Genomic DNA, 21071 nt, shown 5'->3' on the forward strand with positions numbered 1-21071 from the left:
CACCATGTCGCGTTATTGAAACTCCCCACAAGTGACCCCATTTTGGAAACTAGACCCCCCACGGAGCTTATCTAGATGTGTGGAGAGCACTTTGAACCCCCAAGTGCTTCACAGAAGTTTATAACGCCTTGGCGTGAAAATAAAACATTTTTTTCCGCAAAATTATATTTTTGCCCCCAATTTTTTATTTTCCTAAGGGTAACAGGAGAAATTGGACCCCAAAAGTTGTTTTGTAATTTGTCCTGAGTAGGCTGATACCCTACATGTGGGGGTAAAACACTGTTTGGGCACATGGCAGAGCTTGGAAGGGAAGGAGCACCATTTGACTTTTTCAACGCAGAATTGGCTGGAATTGAGATCAGACGCCATGTTGCCTTTGGAGAGCACCTGATGTGCCCAAACAGTGGAAACCCCCAATTATAACTCCAACCCTAACCCCAACACACCCCTAACCCTAAACTGAGCCCTAACCCTAGCCCTAGCCCTAACCCTAGCCCTAACCCTAGCGGGAAAATGGAAATAAATACATTTTCTTTTAGTTTTATTATTTTTCCCTAACTAAGGGGGTGATAACGGGGGGTTTGATTTACTATTTATGGCGGTTTTTATATTTGGCGGCTGTCGCACGCTAAAAGACGCTTTTTATTGTAAAAATAGTTTTTGCATCACCACATATTGTGAGCTATAATTTTTCCGTATTTTGACCCACCGAGTCATGTGAGGTCTTATTTTTTGCGGGACGAGTTGACGTTTTTATTGGTACCATTTTCGGGCACGTGACATTTTTTGATCGCTTTTTATTCCGATTTTTGGGACGCAGAATGAACAAAAACCAGCGTTTCATGAATTTCTTTTGGGGGGTGCGTTTACACCGTTCCGCGTGCGGTAAAATTGATAAAGCGGTTTTATTCTTCGGGTCAGTACGGTTACAGCGATACCTCATTTAGGTCTTTTTTTATGTTTTGTCGGTTTTTTGCAATGAAAACAATTTTATATAAAAAATAATTATTTTTGTATCGCTTTATTCTGCGAGCTATAACTTTTTTATTTTTTCGCTGATGATGCTGTATGGCAGCTAGTTTTTTGCGGGACAAGATGACGTTTTCAGCGGTACCATGGATATTTATATGCGTCTTTTTGATCGCGCGTTATTGCACTTTTTGTTCGGTGGTATGATAATAAATCATTATTTTTTGCTTCGTTTTTTATTTTTATTTTTTAAGGGGTTCGCTAAAGGGGTTAACTAATGGGACAGTTTTATAGGGCAGGTCATTACGGACGCGGCGATACCAAATATGTGTACTTTTATTGTTTTTGTTTTTTTTATTTTGAAAAAATGTATTTATTGGGGAATATTTTTTTTTTTTTTTTACTAATTTATTTAGCGATTTTTTTTAAATTATTTGTAACACTTTTTTTTTTTTTTTACTTTATTACCTTGTCCCAGGTGGGACATCACTGTCCTGTGACAGATCGCTGATCTGTCACATCACAGATCACTGTGACAGATCAGCGATCTGTCACAGGCAGTGCTGAAGGCTTCCTCATGCCTGCGCTTTGCAGGCAGTGAGGAAGTCAGCTCCCTGCAGGCCCCCGTCGCCATCTTGGATCCGGGGGCCTGTAGGGAAAGAGCCCCCCGCAGCAGCGCTGCACATTGCGCTGCCGTGGGGGGCTCAGGGAAGCACGGAGGGAGCCCCCTCCCTGCCGATGCTTCCCTTTAACCCCCGATACACCACGATCGCGTTTGATCGCGGTGTGCAAGGGGTTAACGTGTCGGGGGCGGTCTGTGACCGCCCCTGACACATTGTGCCGGGTGTCAGCTATGATAATTAGCTGACACTCGGCCGCGATCAGCGGCGCTCACCACGTGGGCGCCGCTGATCGCGATGACGTAATATTCCGTCCATGGTAATTAGGTCCATGGTCACATGGACGGAATATTACATCAATTGTAGGTAAGGGGTTAAACGACATGATCATATTGCACGATTTATGTGGAAATTATTGAGTATATTTTGCTAGAAAAAACAAATATATTGGGAATTCACACTACACACGGAACTTTTTTAAAAATCCAACAATGAACAATTAAATAATGTAATGGTTTCATTTTTAAAGACTGGTTATGTGATAATCCAGATCAGTTATAACTTCTTTTAAATATAAATCATAGGTATATTATGTCTTTTGGTTGTTAAATATGTACACACATGGTCAAAATTGTTGGTGCCCCTCGTTTAATGACAGAAAAACCCACAATGGTGACAGAAATAACCTGAATCTGACAAAAGTAATAATAAATCAAAAATCTATGAAAATGAACAAATGAAAGTCAGACATTGCTTCTGAGCCAGGCTGCCACAGGATTTAAAAAAAAACAAAAACTCATGAAATAGGCCTGGACAGAAATGATGGCACCCCTGAAAATAATGTGACAGAAGGGACATGTTACATTGCGGTGTGTCCACTAATTATCATCACAGGTGTCTACAATCCTGGAGTCAGTGAGCGGCCGGTATAGAGGCTACAGATCCTCACTGTGCTGTGTGGTGACATGGTGGGTATCACACTCAACATGGACCAGAGGGAGTGAAGGAAAGAGTTGTCTCAGGAGACTAGAAAGAAAACTATAGACAAACATGTTACAGGTAAAAGTTATAAGACCGTCTCCAAGCAGCTGGATGTTCCTGTGACTACAGTTGTGAGGTCCCTAGTCACGCCCCACCAGGCTCTCTGGATCACGGCACAGTGGTTCCACCACCCAGGCAATGTGTAATTTGGATGATCAATTTTATTATTGAATACTGTAACTACAGTGCTGTCGGGTCAGTCCAAAAGATTAATAAAGCTGAATGTTTAAGAAAATAAAAGTGAGGTTTTGTCTTTCTTAGGAGACCATTTGGGTGTGCAGAATTATTATGTAACTGAATGAAAAACGTTCAATTTCCCAACTCGATCAGTAGATAAAAATAAACAAAATGAGAATAATAACCAAACCACTCAAAATGTACAAAGATACATTTCAGACGTTTGCATAAAAAATATCAGCACCCAATATATACTGCTCAAACAAATAAAGGGAACACTATTCCATTTGCAACAGGCTGCTTGTGTTCCCTTTAGGCTATGTGCCCATCCTAGCGTTTTTAAACGCTCAGGAAAAGGATCCCCTTCCCAGAAAACGCGCGTCTTTTTCCGCGCGTTTTTTGCGCGATTTATGACGCGTTTTTTGACACGCGATTTCTGGGATCATTGGGGATGGCTAAAAACGCTCAGCAATGCGGGAATTAATGAGCATGCTGCGTTTTTAGCCGCTAAGCGATTCCTGAGCGGTTAAAAACGCATGCATTGGCACAAAAAGCCAAAAACGCATGCTAATTAATTTGATGCATCTTTTAAGCATTTCTGCAGCGTCTGAGCCGGCTCAAACGCTGCGGAAATGCTTAACAAAACGCATCGTGGGCACACAGCCTTATTTCTTTGAGCAGTATAGTAAAGTGGCCGCTGTTTTCATTAGCAGTTTCTTAATCTGTTGATGATTCTTTGGGCAGCACCAACCACAGTCTCAGACACGGCTCAGAGAGGGCACTGCGCACCTTCACTGTAAATCTGCCATGTAAGAAGGACCACAAGTTCTCACTGGGGTTTGGGTCCGGTGAGGACGGGGCCGTGTCATTATTCTTTAATTTCAAGGCCTTTCCTGGCCTCGAGCAGTGGAGAATTGTCCTGCAGAAAAACAGTTTGCTTGAAAGATGCAGACTCTTTCCTGCACCACTGCTTGGAGAAAATGTCTTCTAAAAACTAGCAGTAGGTTTGGAAGTTTGAAGTCCATCTTAAACCTGAAAATGTTCAACCAGCTCATCTTTAATAATTCTGGCACATAGCAGTGCCCACCTCCACCCTGTTGGTGTCTGATTTGAAGTGGAGGTCTGTGCCCGTTAGTGATTAAGCCTCGGCCCATCCTTCTGCTTGCTCCACTCTCATCACAGAAGTCCATAAAATCTCTGAAAATTGTCTTTAGAGGAAGTGTGGGACATTTCCTTGCAGTTTGGGGAAATTCACCAGGAACTGTTGATCTGGTACAATACAGGCATCTTCAGTTCCAGGAGTACTGTGGTCCTCTTCATGATTTCTAAATATGTGATCCTTGATTACTGCCTCCACAAACTGATGGAACATACCAGTGTGTGATATCGCATAAGCTTTACACTGCGCCATTGGTATGTGTGCAGAAGTTTTCAGTACTATACTTTTGCTTTTCACGTGGCGCTGTGCGGCTTCAGCACTTGATCAAAGAGATCACTCCCCCTATGTTTTTATTGTACCCCAGGATCAAATTTGAGAGGCTACTCTGCTTTTTTCTGGTAAAGGACATGAAGAGTGGGATGCTGGTTTAGAAGTTGTCCATGTGCAGGTAGCAAGCCTGGTCTAGCCTGGTCTCCTGGGAAGAGAGAACATTCAGGGGTTCACTCTCTGTCCTTCCTCTGAGTGTAACCCGCCGTACTCTCACACACTCTCTACAGTTTCATTCCGTCCTGTGCCTTCATACTGGGAGACTATTCTGAGACATTAAGCTTCCCCTTCAGCCGGGCGATGCTGCAGCCTTAGGGCTCATACTCACAGGAGAGAAACTCGGATGAGTCTCGCACGTCAATACTCGGGACCGGAGCGTTCAGCTACGTAGGAATACAGCTGCGGCACGCTCCGATCCGAGTGCTGTCGGCAGTGACGTGCGAGACGCGTCCGAGTTTCTCTCGAGTATGAGCCCTTACAGCGCTGGGGTCCTGGGTTCAGATCCCGCCAAAAAACATCTGCAAGGAGTTTATATGTTCTCTCTGTGTTGGCGAGGGTTTCCTCCCACACTCCAAAGACAGGAATGTAGATTGTGAGCCCCGATGGGGACAGGGTCTGTCCTGGTGATGTCTGTACGGAGCGGTGCAGTGTATCAGAGGCCGCGCCCTGTGTGATTATGGCGTTTATGACTAATCGCTAGTAATAATATTACACGACCAGAGATACAGAAATTGTCAGAAGCAAAGTAGAACGATTTACCGTAATAATCCCACTTGGCGCTTGTGTGACCATTTTTCAGCACATTCTATGGTATAATAAATGGTGGCAGTGAAATAAAACGATAATTCATCAGCACAAAAAAAAAAGTCAACATACACCCGAGTGTGAGGGAAAAACTAAGAAGTGCAGAGACATGAGGAGTGAAAAACGGTGACTGGACCAATGTAACAACATGGCCGCTCCGGAAACGATCAGTCAGCTCCAAGACTCCACACAGGCAGCTCTCTACGCTTTCTCTCGGCCGAGCCTCTTATACTCGCGACTACAGGACCTGTGTGACGTCATAGACACGTGATCAGTTCCATGGGGGAGGAGTAAAGCGTTGGCACTTCCTGTGATGTCACCGCAGGTCCTATAGTCACTAACATCTGTCCATGTAGCTGATCACGTGACATCACTTCAGGTCCTGACCCAGCAGCAGTCACACTGAATTCTGGTTTCTTCTAGTGCGGTGACTCTATAGGTGATATACAGCAGTGCAGCCAGCAGGGGGCAGCGTCTCCCGTGCAGCCTCTGCTCACACAGTGTTGCTGCAGGCAGTGATGTCACCATAGGGGGCGCAGTGGAGCTGCCTGTATTTACACCAGTGTGTCCTGTGCCACATGCAATGTGTAGCTGCTATTCATAATGTAAGATGTGATTTTATCCCTTTCCTCCTCAGGTTCCTTATGTACAGGACCTTTATTAGACGATGGTCCTCTCCATCAGTGACCCCCCAAAGATGGAGCAGGACAGAGACCACATGGCGGCTCGGATATTAGACCTCACCCTGGAGATAATCTACTGGATCACTGGAGAGGTGAGAGCTTCACATCACATCACTCTGATCTCTAGGAATAAAGCAGGGAAATGACGGGAAAGGTGAAGGATTCTTGGCCTCTGTGTAGTGATCGGCGTCTCCCCATACACAGGATCACACAGTAGTGAAGACGGCGTCTGGTGAGTGTGTGACCCCCCGTGTGTCAGGAGGGCGGAGCAGGACCCCGAGTGACATCACCGAGCCTCCACCTCATTCCCTGATCCATGAGCAGAAGATCCTAGAACTGACCAATAGGATCACTGAGCTGCTGAGCGGAGAGGTGAGCGCTGCCGGGAATGCTGGGACATTATACAGTAACGCCGGGGGAGGGGTCTGCTAATGACGGGTCATTGTGTGTGTCAGGTTCCTATAAGGTGTCAGGACGTCACCGTCTATTTCTCCATGGAGGAGTGGGAGTATATAGAAGGACACCAGGATCTGTACAAGGACGCCATGATGGAGGATCACCGGTCCATCACATCTCCGGGTAAGAGGAGATCTTCCTGGGGTGTAGAGAACAGGTCTGAGAGTCGTCTAGATTCCCCATCATCTGCTCATCACATATAGACAATGTATTCAGTCACTGCGGTTATCTCCTATAGATGGATCCAGTCCGAGAAATCCCCCGGAGAGATGTCCCAGTCCTCTATATTCCCAGGATCGGCCAGAGAAGGAGGAAAGTGTCCCCCGGGATCATCAGGTAGATGAGAGGAGATCTCTGTAATCCTCTGTAGATTGATGTAATGAGGCTTCTATTAACCTCCAGCTGCCATCATGTGTGCACCAGGCAGTCCTAACAATATATACACTGATCAGACATGACAATAAAACCATGTGCCTGAGATTCTATAGTTTCCGTTAGGCCAGGTTCATACTGCGCTAAAGCAGCCCGTTCAGCGCATAGCGTTGACGGGCTGCGTTAGCGCTATAGCATAACGCGACCACATTATACTATACCGCTAGCGCAGATGCTTCATCTGCATTAGCGGTGACGGACGCTGCAGCCCGCGTCCGAGGGTCCGTCACTGAATGACTACACATCGCTAGCGCATGCCAATGATGGCATGTGTTGGCGATGCACCCGATAATGGGGGTTAATGGCAGCGTTAACGGATTGTGTTACGCCGTGTTATGCTGCGGTGTAACGCAATCCATTAAACGGACTGCCTTAACGCACTGTGACCCCAGCCTTACTTGTTACCAAAGCAGCTCTGACCCATCAGGGTATGGATTCTACCAGGCCTCTGATATCTGACAATAAGATGTTTGCAGTAGATCCTATTATTCCATGGGTGGTAACCGGCATTAGCAAATACCGTTACCATAGAGACCTTTCTATCACAGCTGCGATGCTCTGCGTGTCCTGATTTCTTTCTATCATAGCTGTGATGCTCTGTGTGTCCTGACACCTCTCTATCATAACTGCGATGCTCTGCGTGTCCTGACACCTTTCTATCATAGCTCTGATGCTCTGTGTGTCCTGACACCTTTCTATCATAGCTGTAATGCTCTGTGTGTCCTGATTTCTTTCTATCATAGCTGTGATGCTCTGCGTGTCCTGACACCTCTCTATCATAGCTGTGATGCTCTGCATGTCCTGACACCTCTCTATCATAGCTGCGATGCTCTGTGTCCTGACACCTTTCTATCATAGCTGCGATGCTCTGCATGTCCTGATTTCTTTCTATCATAGCTGTAATGCTCTGTGTGTCCTGATTTCTTTCTATCATAGCTGCAATGCTCTGTGTGTCCTGATTTCTTTCTATCATAGCTGCGATGCTCTGTGTCCTGACACCTTTCTATCATAGCTGCGATGCTCTGTGTGTCCTGACACCTTTCTATCATAGCTGCGATGCTCTGCGTGTCCTGATTTCTTTCTATCATAGCTGCGATGCTCTGCGTGTCCTGACACCTTTCTATCATAGCTGCGATGCTCTGCGTGTCCTGACACCACTCTATCATAGCTGCGATGCTCTGCGTGTCCTGACACCTTTCTATCATAGCTGCGATGCTCTGCGTGTCCTGACACCTTTCTATCATAGCTGCGATGCTCTGCGTGTCCTGACACCTTTCTATCATAGCTGCGATGCTCTGCGTGTCCTGACACCTTTCTATCGTAGCTGCGATGCTCTGCGTGTCCTGACACCTTTCTACAGTATCATAGCCAGCAGTAGTATATTCAGTATTTTTCCCTTCCCCATGACAGCACCGCAGACATGAGAGATGGTATCCGCCCCCAGGAAACAGGAAACCTGTAGCAGAGACATAAGAAGGGGGTGGCACCGCTCTTCCTCAGTTTGGTTTCCTGTTTCCCGCAGGCGGATGCCTGGGGCAGAGTCCGTACCTCTGGAGGGATCCCCCTCTGATGTCGTCCGTTCAGGAGGCCGAGGTTCGCGGGGAGAGGATGGCAGTGAGGCGCGTTGGCGCGCGCCTGTCAGCCCAGCTCGGTGGGCGCTGTGAGCGGTGTCCTCCTCGTGAGACTCCCCAGCGGCCGCTCCAGTGGGAGGCTGGGCCGAGGGAGGCGTGGCCACCACGACGCTGGCGCCAACTGAGTGGCGACGGCTTCCGGGGTCGCGCTGGGAGTGACGTCACACGCCGGGGGAGCGGTGTACTGGGCACTTCCGGGCAGGAGCGGTGCCAGAAGCGCGCACCGCTCCTCCATAAAAAGGGAGGCAAGGCAGGTGCCACTGGTCCCTGAGAGGCTGCACACAGGCTCCGGATTGTAGAGCCAGATCAGCAGCGGAGCGCAGATGGATCCTGAAGGCGAGATGCGCGCGCTGGAGGAAGAGCCACCGGCTACCGGGGTACCCAGAGGGCCGGGTGAGTGCCTTTGTAAGGCAGCACAATATATTAACAACTGCCCTATGTATGTCTTCTGTAGGGAAAGGCCACATCAAAGGAAAAGAACAAGGAATGTGCACTATGCAAAAAGGCCCTAGCTAAATCTTATGAGAAGCGACTTTGTCGCTCGTGCATTAAAAAAAACAGTGGCAGAAGAGTCACCATCCCTGCTCCAGAGCATTAAAACTATGATCTGGGATCAAGTAAAGTCGATGGTAAAAGATGAATTAAAGGAGCAGACTACACTTGGCTCCGATATAGCTCCTGCTTCACCCCCGCCCCCACCTCCTCCTCTCCCTCCCACAGAAATAACTACTGACATAGAGTCTGAGAAAGAACAAGGGGAGATACTGTAGGGCCCTCGGACTCAGACCTGGACTCCTCGGACGAGGAAAAGGGTCGTCCATATTTCCTATCTGAGGACATTGGGAAATTACTAAAGCTTGTAAGGTCCACAATGGGACCTGAAACACCAAAAGAGCCAAAGTCAATTTAGGATACTATGTTTAGCCATCTTGAGGGGAAAAAACGAAGGGTTTTTCCCTTCCATGATAACCTGTTAAATTTGATCAAGAGGGAATGGAAGAAACCCAACAAAAAAAAGTCCATACCGCAGGCGCTCAAACGTAAATACCCGTTTGATGATGAGGTATGCGATAAATGGGAAAAAGCTCCCAGACTAGATGCCGCCATTGCTAGTACATCCAGGGGAATAGCATTGCCATTTGAGGACATGGGCGCCTTAAAAGATCCCCTTGACAAGAAAACAGACGCCTTTCTAAAGTCTGCTTGGGAAGCATCGGCTTGGTCATTTAAGCTGGGGGTGGCCGCCACTTGTACAGCGCGTGCTATGGTCAAGTGGTTAGACGAATTAAGTGACCAAATTAAGAATAAATGCCCAAGGGAGACACTGCTGGAGGCAATGCCTTCCCTACAGAAGGCAGCGGGATTCCTGGCTGACGCCGCAGTAGATTCCGTCCGAGGTGCGACCCGTGCATGCGCCCTTTCAAATTCAGGCCGCAGAGCACTTTGGTTAAAAAACTGGTCAGCAGACTTCCAGTCAAAGGTTAAACTCTGCGCCGTCCCGTGTGAGGGTCAATACCTGATTGGGAAAGCACTGGACGAAATTTTAGAAAAAGCATCAGATAAGAAAAAACGGTTTCCCCCCCCCTTCCCTAGACGTCGGTGGTCTGAAGCTCGCTCGTCCTTTCGTGGAGCAGGGAACAGAGGGAGCCGAGGGCGGCCAGATGATAGAACCACGCGGGGCAGACCCTGGAGGGGAAAAGACCCCGAGACCTGATACTAAGCAATGACGCCAGGGCGGTTGGGGGAAGGCTTCGGTTCTTTGTCCATCAATGGGTAACATTGCCCGCCTCAAAGTGGGTAACCGACCTGTTAGCCGAGGGCCTACGACTACGTTTTCTAAGCCTTCCACCCCAAAGGCTAAAAGTGACTCGGGTAGCCAAAAAGAACCAGGCCACGCTAGAAAAGGAGATTCAACTCCTCATGCAAAGGAGGTACTAATAAAAGTACAGTGTCATCAAATAGGGAAAGGATTTTACAGCACTCTGATCCTCACGCCAAAACCAGATGGGTCACTAAGAACAATATTCAATCTCAAAGCCCTGAATCAATACATCAGAACAGAGAAATTCAAAATGGAGACCTTGGGGTCAGCAGTGAAGCTACTCGACCCGGGTTGCTACATGGCAGTAATAGATCTTACCGACGCCTATTACCATGTCCCAATATGAGGGGAACATCAACAATATCTGAGACTGGTAGTAGAGATTGCTCAAGTCCCCACTCATCTACAGTACCAGTGCCTACCCTTTGGGGTATCAGTGGCCCCTCGTATATTTACAAAAATCATCGGGGAAGTAGCGTCCTTTATAAGAAGGGAAAATATCTTGTTGGTACCCTATCTAGACGATTTCCTCGTCATAGCAAATGACAAGCAAAATTGCTAAAATGCAGTTACAAAGGTCCTGGAAATGTTAACCAGGTTAGGCTGGATGATCAGTCTAAAAAAATCCAAATTAACTCTAGTGCAGTCACAAGAATTCCTTGGAATTCAATTGGACTCATTAAAACAGCAGTGCATTCTTCCAGAAAGGAAAGTTGGGGCTATCCAACAAAAAATACAACGGATACAATCCGGTCGAGCCATATCAGTAAGAGAGGCAATGTCGCTCCTGGGCACGTTAACAGCAACAATCCGAGCGGTCCGGTGGGCACAAGCCCATGCGAGAGAACTAGAGTGGCAGATCCTATCCGAGCAGGAGAGGGGTCCCTCCAATTTAAATCGGGAGATCATTCTCACCTCAAGTGCAGGAGTCATTAAAATGGTGGCTGAGCACCGAAAACTTAAACAGATCAGTGCCCTGGACTACTTAAGACTCGGTGGTACTGACCACGGACGCAAGTCCGAGTGGTTGGGGGGCACACATAGAGAAACGAACCCTACAGGGCCAGTGGGAACCCGGAATGAGGGATGCATCCTCAAATCTAAAAGAGCTGGCGGCTGTGAGGCGAGCCCTTCCCCTAGTAAAGCGAGAAGTGCAAGGGAGACATGTCACCATATTATCCGACAACAACACGGTCATAGCATACATAAACAGACAAGGGGGTACAAGGTCGGCAACCCTTAGGCTGTGTGCACACGCTGCGGATTTTGCTGCGGTTCCGCAGCGGTTTTGGCCGCTGCGGACCCGCAGCAGTTTTTGCTGCGGTGTACAGTACAATGATTCCCTATGGGAATCAAAAACCGCAGTGCAGACGGTGCGGAATTTTCCGCGCGGATTATCTGCGGTTTTCAATCCGCAGAAAGAATTGACATGTCAATTCTTTCTGCGGATTCTCCTGCGGTTTGCCATCTCCTCCATTGAGGAGATGAAAAACCGCAGGGCAAAACCGCAGAGCAATCCGCAGGTAAAACCGCAGGTCTTTTGACCTGCGGTTTCACCTGCGGATTGTACAACATCCGCGCGGATGAATCCGCACCTTTTCCGCAGCGTGTGCACACAGCCTTATGGCAGAGGCCAGGGAATTATTCACATGGGCGGAAAACAATCTTCTGTCCTTATCGGGTACACAAAGGGGGCAGACAATTATCTGGCCGATTATTTAAGCCGTCATCTACTACACCAGGGAGAATGGTCCCTAAGTCAAAAAATATTTAAGGAAATCTGCGCTGCCTGGGGCACACCAGAAGTAGACCTGTTTGCTACCAGGGAAAATCGAAAAGTGGACAGGTTCTACTCCCTAAATCCAAGAGAGCAACCAGAGGGGGTGGATTCCCTACTACACCGGTGGAAATTTCGTCTGGCCTATGCATTCCCCCCGTTTCCATTGATTCCAATAGTCTTGAAAAAGATCCGACAGGACAAAGCCCGAATAATCCTGGATGCGCCCTTCTGGCCAAAAAGGGCATGGTTCACATGGCTCAGACGCATGTCTATCTCGGACCCATGGATCCTCCCAGATACCCCGAATCTGCTATACCAGGGCCCAGTAGAACACCCCAGGGTTCACGGGCTGCACCTCACTGCGTGGAACTTTAGAGGGGACTCCTTCTAGCAAAAGGGTTCTCAGTCCCGTTAGTAACCACCGTGCTCGCTAGCAGAAAGGAGATAACTTCATGAAAATACCAAAAAATTTGGGAAAAATTCTTGCAGTTCACGGGCTGACAATGGACTGGGACAGCCCAGAAAATACCAATAAAAGAGATCCTAGAGTTCCTCCCGAAAGGACTGGAAAAAGGACTGGCAACAAGCACCCTAAAAGTGCAGGTATCGGCCCTGGGTGAGTTTTTTGATCAAAAACTGGCGGATCACCCATGGATCTATAGATTCGTTCGGGCCTCCTTTACATCCAGGCCCACAAAATTAACATCTAAAGTAGCTCCCTGGGATCTGAATTTAGTATTAAGGGCACTGACAGCGTCTCCATTTGAGCCTATTGCTTCCATCTCAATAAAGGCGCTAACGCTAAAAACAGTACTCCTGGTGGCCCTAACCTCGGCTCGTCGTGTCTGCGAGCTGCAGGCAATATCTGTAAATCCACCATATACCACCTTTTTGGATGATAGAGTGATCATAAAAACTGATCCGGCCTTCCTACCGAAGGTAAATTCCAAATTCCACAGGGAGCACTAGATAATTTACCCTCGTTTTGTCCAAACCCCAAATTCCAGGGAGAGAAAACCTTCCATTGCTTAGATGTCAGACGTTGCCTGCTTCAATATATAGAAGCCGCAAAATCATGGCGACAGTCTTCAGCCCTTTTTGTCTCCTTTCAGGGGACAAACAGGGGTAAGAAAGCTTCAAAATCCACAATTGCACGATGGCTACGTATGGGTATTGCATTGGCTTACTCTTCTTTAGATCAGACTCCCCCACTGGGTGTAACAGCTCACTCTACAAGGGCCATAGCCACGTCCTGGGCTGAAAGGGTGAATGCTTCAGTTGAGCAGATCTGTAAGGCAGCAGTGTGGTCCTCACCATCCACTTTCTTCCGACACTGTAGACTGGACCTAGGGCCCTCAGATCTGGCCTTTGGGAGAAAGGTGTTGTCTGCTGTTGTCTCACCCTAGGAGTCTATTCTATCCTCTCCTGTCTGCGGTGCTGTCATGGGGAAGGGGGAAAAAATGATAACTACTTACCGGTAATTTGATTTTCCAGAGCCATGACAGCACCGCATCGTTCCCGCCCTATCTTGGTGATGGTTGTGTGGTGCACCAGAAAATTTAAAGTTGTATCTGGATATGTAAATCTATGAAAAAAAAAAAATAAATAAATAAAGGAAAAAGAAGGTGAATATTATTCGTGACACTGTTATGTAACATGTATGTAAAGTAATAAACCTTTGCATACTCTGAAACAAACTGAGGAAGAGCGGTGCCGCCTCCTTCTTATGTCTCTGCTACAGGTTTCCTGGGGGCGGCTACCTTCTCTCATGTCTGCGGTGCTGTCATGGCTCTGGAAAATCAAGTTACCGGTAAGTAATTATCATTTTTCTGTCACAGCAGCCATTGCATAAATACACTACTAACAAAAAGTTTGAGGTAAAGCAAATTATTGAAACAAAAGCCGACACCAGTGGTGTGTGTATCCCAACAAAAATGTCAGTGTCTCAGTAACTTAGATGCAGAAATATCCCCCTCTCATGGGAACCAAATTAGTAGCACAACTCAAACACAATATATATCACCAAAATTTCCCTTTATCAAGACAATTATGCAAGAATAAGGGATCAAAAGAGTTTTAGCAAAACATGAAAAATTTTATTAAACAAAAAATTAAAAACAGAGTATCATTGCTAATGTAGGCATAGACAGGCATAAATAACACAGAACTGCACTTAAATAGAAATCTCAATTCACTAATAAAAAATCCCCTTGTTATATATTTTATAGTAACCAATAATGGGTTTATTTCACAACACTTAAACAGGTAGGGGAAATCTATCGCAAAAAGTGCATAAGGATGTATCTTACTCATTAATCAAATTAACGTATTTTAGCAAAGTGCACGTAATGAAAGGATTTGGCAAGGGTTAACCCATTAATATAAAAGCAGAAACATAGCCCGTTATCATGAAAGCAAGAGTGAAACCGCTTTGTAAATGTAACAACATAAATGCGGTAAGAGTATTCCACTGCGTTAATCACATTAGCACAATTAAATAATGCTCATAGTGGCAGGGATTAACCCGCTATCATTGATATATGAGCAAGAGTAAGCCCAGCACCTAATAACAGAGCTAAGCTCGCTTTGTAAATGTCGGAATAAGAGCTGGCCCGCTGTTAAACAGTATATGTATAGGTATAGATATCATAAGCAGTTCTCACAGTAACAAAACATCTTATTGAGAAAATAATCAGATTGTCATAATCAGCACAGTGCACATACTAGCCGGGTTTAGTAGGAATTAACCTATTAATATAATAGCAGAAAATAACTCACTATTGTACAAGCACAAATGAACCGGCTTTATATAAGTGCAGTGAGAGATTTCCACTGCATTAATCTCATTAGCTAAACTAAATAGTGCACAAAATAGTAGGCATTAACCCACTCATGTGAATCTATAAGTAAGGGTTAATCCTGCGTCCAATAACAGAACTAAGCTCACTGTCATTAATATCTGGATAGGAGCTAACCCACTGTTACACAGCAGAAATAAGGACATCAATGTCATGAATATCTCTCATAGCGTAATGAAGTGGTATTACATAAATATCTGTACAGCGAGTATCAAATAATTTAAAGGTGCTGGGATAAACTTACATCCAATAACAAAAAGCGCTGCCGCTGCCTACAGCCTCTACGCGCGTTACGCCGCAGCTTCTTCAGGAGGCATGATTTAATGAAGCCTTGGATTTAGTATATATGGAATCACTATCCAATAAGCACCGTCATACATCAGGTGCGATGCTGATTTAGTACATGCTCAATAGCATCCCAACAGCACAGCCAAGATGACTTATCTTCCTAAAGGTCTGAGAATTAATGACGCATGCGTTGATCTCTCCCCACTTTTTAAACAGGAGATCCTCCTTCCACGCTCTTAGGGGAGCAAGTGAATCCTGTTGCTGAGCAACAGAGCGCCACAAGCGCACCTGATGAGCATATCAGGAGACCTCAAGTGAGGAAAATTCTGGGCATGCGTACAATCAGACCTGAACGGTCTAGTCGTCGCAAAATGTCAGTGTCTCAGTAACTTGTCCTGGGGCCTTGAGCATCAATTACAGCTGACAACGACGCCTCCTGCTGGTCACAAGTGGAGTTACTTTCTGCTGAGGCATCCCAGTCTTCTTGAAGGGCGTCCCTCAGGTCATTGAGGTTCTGGGGTACAGGTTTAGGAGCCTCAACACGGCGACTCAGCTGATGAAATTATCCCCGTGTTGTTCGTGCAGAGGCACAATGCCTGGATTAACCCCTCCACAAACCTATGACGGATGGATACGTCAGGGCGATTTTTGTGTGCACAGGAGCTCTGTGCGCGCGATCACCACCGGGTGTTCAGCTCTTGTGATAGCTCACACCTGGCTCTCACTGCCAGGACCGGTGCCCAAACCACTCCCAGCAGTTTAACCCCCTAAATGCTACAATCTACAGGTGCATCTCAGAAAATTAGAATATCCTCAAAAAGTGAATTTATTTCAGTTCTTCAATACAAAAAGTGACTCTCCTCTATTCTATAGAGTCATTACACACAGAGTGATCTATGTCACGGGTTTATTTCTGTTATTGTTGATGATTATGACCTTTTGTGGCTTCCCCTCCTTGTGGAGTGTGTCAGTGACTGCCTTCTGGACATCTGTCAGGTCAGCAGTCTTCCCCATGATTGTGGAGCTACTGAAACAGACTAAGGGACCTTTATAAACACTTAGGACACCCTTACAGGTGTTGTTTGTTAATTATTCTAATTTCCTGAGATAATGACTTTTGGGTTTTCATTGGCTGTAAGCCATAATCATCAACATTACCAGAAATAAACCCGTGAAATAGATCACTCTGTGTGTAATGACGCTATAGAATAGAGGAGAGTCACTGCTTGTATTGAAGAACTGAAATAAATTCACTTTTTGATGATATTCTAATTTTGGGAGAAGCTCCTGTATATCGATTGCAGCATTTAGAAGGCATCGCGAGGGCCCGATTGTGACCTGAGGTCTTCATGACCACATCTGGGTCACCAGGCCAGCAAACTTGTTAGACCATGCCTAATAAAATAGTTTTTATTGTGTAAAAGCGCCAAAACGTAAAAAAAAAAAAAAAAATGATATAAATGAGGTATCGCTGTAATCGTACTGACCTGAAGAATAAAACCGCCTTATCAATTTTACCACACATGGAAAGGCATTAAAAAAAGCAACAATTCCTGAACTGCTGGGTTTTGTTTATTCTGTCTCCCAAAAATCAGACTAGAAAGTGATCAAAAAAATGTCATGTGCCCAAAAATGGTACCAATAAAAACTTCAACTCGTCCCACAACAAAACAAGACCTCACATGACTCTGTCAGATGAAATATGGAAAAATAAATGAGATAAACTCTGATTTTTTCTTGTCTTTTTTCTTCAGGAAAGTTCGGGTAGAACTGCGATTGGACTTGAAACTCCCAGATCAGCGTCGGTGACCGGTAAGAGCCGCTTACTCATCTTCTTTCACTATAAATTACTTTATTATTGGGATCAGTGATGGCAAGATCAGAAAAATGTGACCACAAACAAGAATTAGTTATCTGTCCATCATGTGTCAATTTCCCATTTCCCAGAGGTACTTTTTCCCCCCTAGGTCTTTAGTCTGAGTATATTTGGCCAAATTTGGTTATTCCTTTTAGGACCTGGTCATATTTGGTGCAATTGGCTATTTTCCCGCATTAGCGCCGTCTTGCCTTCTCTTGGCCCCTCCTGAGCTATGATGGTGTTGGGCTACTTTTTGACTCTCTAGATTTCCCTCTCAGGACTTGGCCATTTTTACTATATAGCCGTATGAGAGTTTGTTTTTTTTAAAGAACGAGTTGCAGTCTTAAACAGCACTAATCACCTTACTGTATAATGTGCTGAAAGATTGGGGGAAAAAATTCCAAGTCGGTTGAAATGGTGAAAAGTGACACAATTCTGCAGTTGCCTTTTGAGGTTCCAATGAGCTCTTTCTACTGCATATAAGTGGGTAAGGACTTCTTTGCCAAAGGTGTTAAAGAGCCATTTTTCAAGGAAGCTGTCCGGGTCACTCCTCTCCACCTTCTCAGAAACTCCCACTAGTTTGATATTACTGCAGTTTTTCAGGTCTTCCTCCCTAGTTAGCAGCTCCGTCTCTGTCTGTGTATGACTTTGGATATCCTACAACTCGCTTACACGGCCCTCGACGGCCATGGTGCGCTTCACCCCCTTCTGCACATCGTGTCGGATTATGGAGATGGTCTCTTGAATAAATCCCACCTGGTCCTCCAGTGATTCAAGCGTGGAATTACACTTATTGACTGCATGAAGATCATCCTGTAAAGAGGGAGAGTCTCCCAAGGCTGCCTTTGCAGGTGCACCCTTTTTCTTTGTCCCCGCCTCTGGGAACCCCGAGAAGTGGAGGCCATTTCGGGGAATAACTGACAATGCAGCAGAGGAGGAGGAGGGGGGGTAGTCAGAGCACGGCAAGCAACTGATGATGGTGATGATAACAGTGGCCAGGTGCTAGATGTGGACTGACTGCAGGACTGACGATGGGGCCGAGTACAGACCTGCTCACATTGCTGTCCAGGTCACTTTTCCTATGCAGCCTGTAGATGCTGTTTCTTGTGAGGATAGTAAGCTGTCGTTCCTAGGCGATTTGTGATTGAACGGCCACAGTTTTGTTTTCTGCCTGCATCGGCAATGTAGAGAAAAAGTTCCACAAAGGAAATTTTCTCACATAAGTCACCACCAGCAATACTTACAAGACTTCTGTTACCGTTGCCCCACCATGACCACGGCTTTCCATAGGTCTGATTGCTTTTGCAGCTGTGCCATCGACTGCCCCTGGGAGATATTAATTTTAGGGGGGGGTGTTTGTTGCCTCCGTCAACAAACCCCCTTCTCTGATGTCATCACAACCATCTGATTCTAAGGGTCTGTCCAATCATCATGATCACTGTCCATGTAAGTTGTCTCACTTTGGGAAGTGTCTTTGGCTTCCCCCCCCCCATTGTGACGAAACTTTTGCATCAGCCCATTTTTCTTTTTGAAATTTTTAAAATATAAAAGATGAAAATATATACTGTCTATTTCGGACTACAAGATGCACCGGCCCATACGACACATCTACGTTTTAGAGGAGGAAATTAGGGAAAAATAACTAAAGCAAAAAATGTGATCAATTCTCTACTTAATATCCCCTATCTTGGTATATATGGCTCCCTCATCCCCATCCTGATACACATGGCCCTTCATACTTATCATGGTATGCATGGTCCTCATCTCCATTGTGATACACATGGCCCCTAATCCCTATGCTGGTATGCATGGTCCTCATCCCCATTCTGGTAGGAATGGTCCCCCTTATCCTTGCCGGAATGATCGCCCTCATCCTTATACTGGTATGCAGGGCCCCATCCCTATCCTGGTATGAAGGGCCCCATCTCGTCCTAGTATGCATGACTCCTCATCCCTCTCCTGGTAGGAATGGTCCACCTCATCCTTATTCTGGCAGGAATGATCGCCCTCATCCCTATACTGGTATGCAGAGTCCCCATCTCGTCCAAGTATGCATGGCCCCATCCTTATCCTGGTATGCAGGGTCCCATCCCTATCCTGGTATGATTGGCCCATCCCAATCATGGTATGCATGGTCCCATCCCGGTCCTGGTTATGATTGGCCCCGTCCTGGTATGCATGGTCCCATCCTTATCCTGGTATGATTTTGGCCCCATCCTGGTCCTGGTATGCATGGCCCCATCAGAAAAGAGATAAAAAAAAACCAAAACCATTACACTTACCTTCCTCCTCTCCCTCGCAGTGTCCTGCTCCGTTGCCAGCAGCTGCTTAATGTTTGTAAGCAGTGCAGGGGCCAATCATACCAGGATAAGGATGGAACCATGCATACCAGGAACGGGATGGGGCCAGGCATACCAGGATGCCAAAACGAAATGAATAGGGTGGGGAATGCAGTGAATATTCATTTCTCTTTAGCAGTCGGCACAGGAGTTAGCTGCAGCAGTCGGCTCCTGCCTCTGTGACCCGCTGCTTCACTGATGCCCTACCCCACCTCCCCACCACAGCCAGAGCCCGTTACTTAAGACGCACCCCCCATTTTCCTCCACAATTTGGAAGGAAAAAAGTGCAACTTATAGTCCAAAAAATACGGTATTTTTTTTTTTTGCCTAAAATATAAAGCAGATCCGTCATCTTTAACTTTAGGCCTTTTAGATCATTTCATCTTCAACTGGCTTAAATGTTCACAATAACAGTCATTTTGACCAGGGGGTGCCCAAACTTTTACATGCCACCTTATGCTTTTATCAGCACAATTGATATAATCCCTCCTGATCAGCTGCTGTGCTGCAGGATGCAGTAACTCCAAAACATTATGGGAAAGTTTTCGGGCCAAAAATCACTCTGCATCGCAATATGCAAAATGCAATAGATAATTTCAGCAAATTTGTTTCAAATTAATTGCTCATTTGGTCCATAAGAGGATTGGAGTGTCAGTCGGTAAGCATTTTATCACAATTAAACCATACAGTTGTGGCCAAAAGTATTGACACCCCTGCAATTCTGTCAGATAATACTCAGTTTCTTCCTGAAAATGATTGCAAACACAAATTCTTTGTTATTATTATCTTCATTTAATTTGTCTTAAATGAAAAAGCACAAAAAGAATTCTCCTAAAGCCAAATTGGATATAATTCCACACCAAACATAAAAAAGAGGGTGGACAAAAGTATTGGCACTGTTCGAAAAATCATGTGATGCTTCTCTAATTTGTGTAATTAACAGCACCTGTAACTTACCTGTGGCACCTAACAGGTGTTGGCAATAACTAAATCACACTTGCAGCCAGTTGACATGGATTAAAGTTAACTCAACCTCTGTCCTGTGTCCTTGTGTGTACCACATTGAGCATGGAGAAAAGAAAGAAGACCAAAGAACTGTCTGAGGACTTGAGAAACCAAATTGTGAGGAAGCATGAGCAATCTCAAGGCTACAAGTCCATCTCCAAAGACCTGAATGTTCCTGTGTCTACCGTGCGCAGTGTCATCAAGAAGTTTAAACATGGCACTGTGGCTAACCTCCCTAGATGTGGACGGAAAAGAAAAATTGACAAGAGATTTCAATGCAAGATTGTGCGGATGTTGGATAAAGAACCTCGACTAACATCCAAACAAGTTCAAGCTGCCCTGCAGTCCGAGGGTGCAACAGTGTCAACCCGTACTATCCGTCGGCGTCTGAATGAAAAGGGACTGTATGGTAGGAGACCCAGGAAGACCCCACGTCTTACCCCGAGACATAAAAAAGGCAGGCTGGAGTTTGCCAAAACTTACCTGAAAAAGCCTAAAACGTTTTGGAAGAATGTTCTCTGGTCAGATGAGACAAAAGTAGAGCTTTTTGGGCAAAGGCATCAACATAGAGTTTACAGGAGAAAAAAAGAGGCAATCGAAGAAAAGAACACGGTCCCTACAGTCAAACATGGTGGAGGTTCCCTGATGTTTTGGGGTTGCTTTGCTGCCTCTGGCACTGGACTGCTTGACCGTGTGTATGGCATTATGAAGTCTGAAGACTACCAACAAATTTTGCAGCATAATGTAGGGCCCAGTGTGAGAAAGCTGGGTCTCCCTCAGGTCATGGGTCTTCCAGCAGGACAATGACCCAAAACACACTTC

The 21071-nt window shown here is 45.9% G+C and overlaps 1 protein-coding gene across 1 annotated transcript in view; it reads left to right on the forward strand.

The window, feature by feature from the left end:
* Nucleotides 1–21071, forward strand: part of LOC141060146 (uncharacterized) — a 233730-nt gene that overhangs the window by 171379 nt on the left and 41280 nt on the right. Inside the window, 6 exon segments of the mRNA XM_073556425.1 lie at nucleotides 5762–5872; nucleotides 5985–6152; nucleotides 6236–6359; nucleotides 6475–6572; nucleotides 13643–13711; nucleotides 16802–16859. Coding sequence (XP_073412526.1) covers nucleotides 5762–5872; nucleotides 5985–6152; nucleotides 6236–6359; nucleotides 6475–6572; nucleotides 13643–13711; nucleotides 16802–16859 — 628 coding nt within the window.

The sequence above is a fragment of the Dendrobates tinctorius genome, unplaced genomic scaffold (genome assembly GCF_039654945.1).
Source record: "Dendrobates tinctorius isolate UK_male_01 unplaced genomic scaffold, ASM3965494v1 ptg000232l, whole genome shotgun sequence".
NCBI classification, from domain to species: domain Eukaryota; kingdom Metazoa; phylum Chordata; class Amphibia; order Anura; family Dendrobatidae; genus Dendrobates; species Dendrobates tinctorius.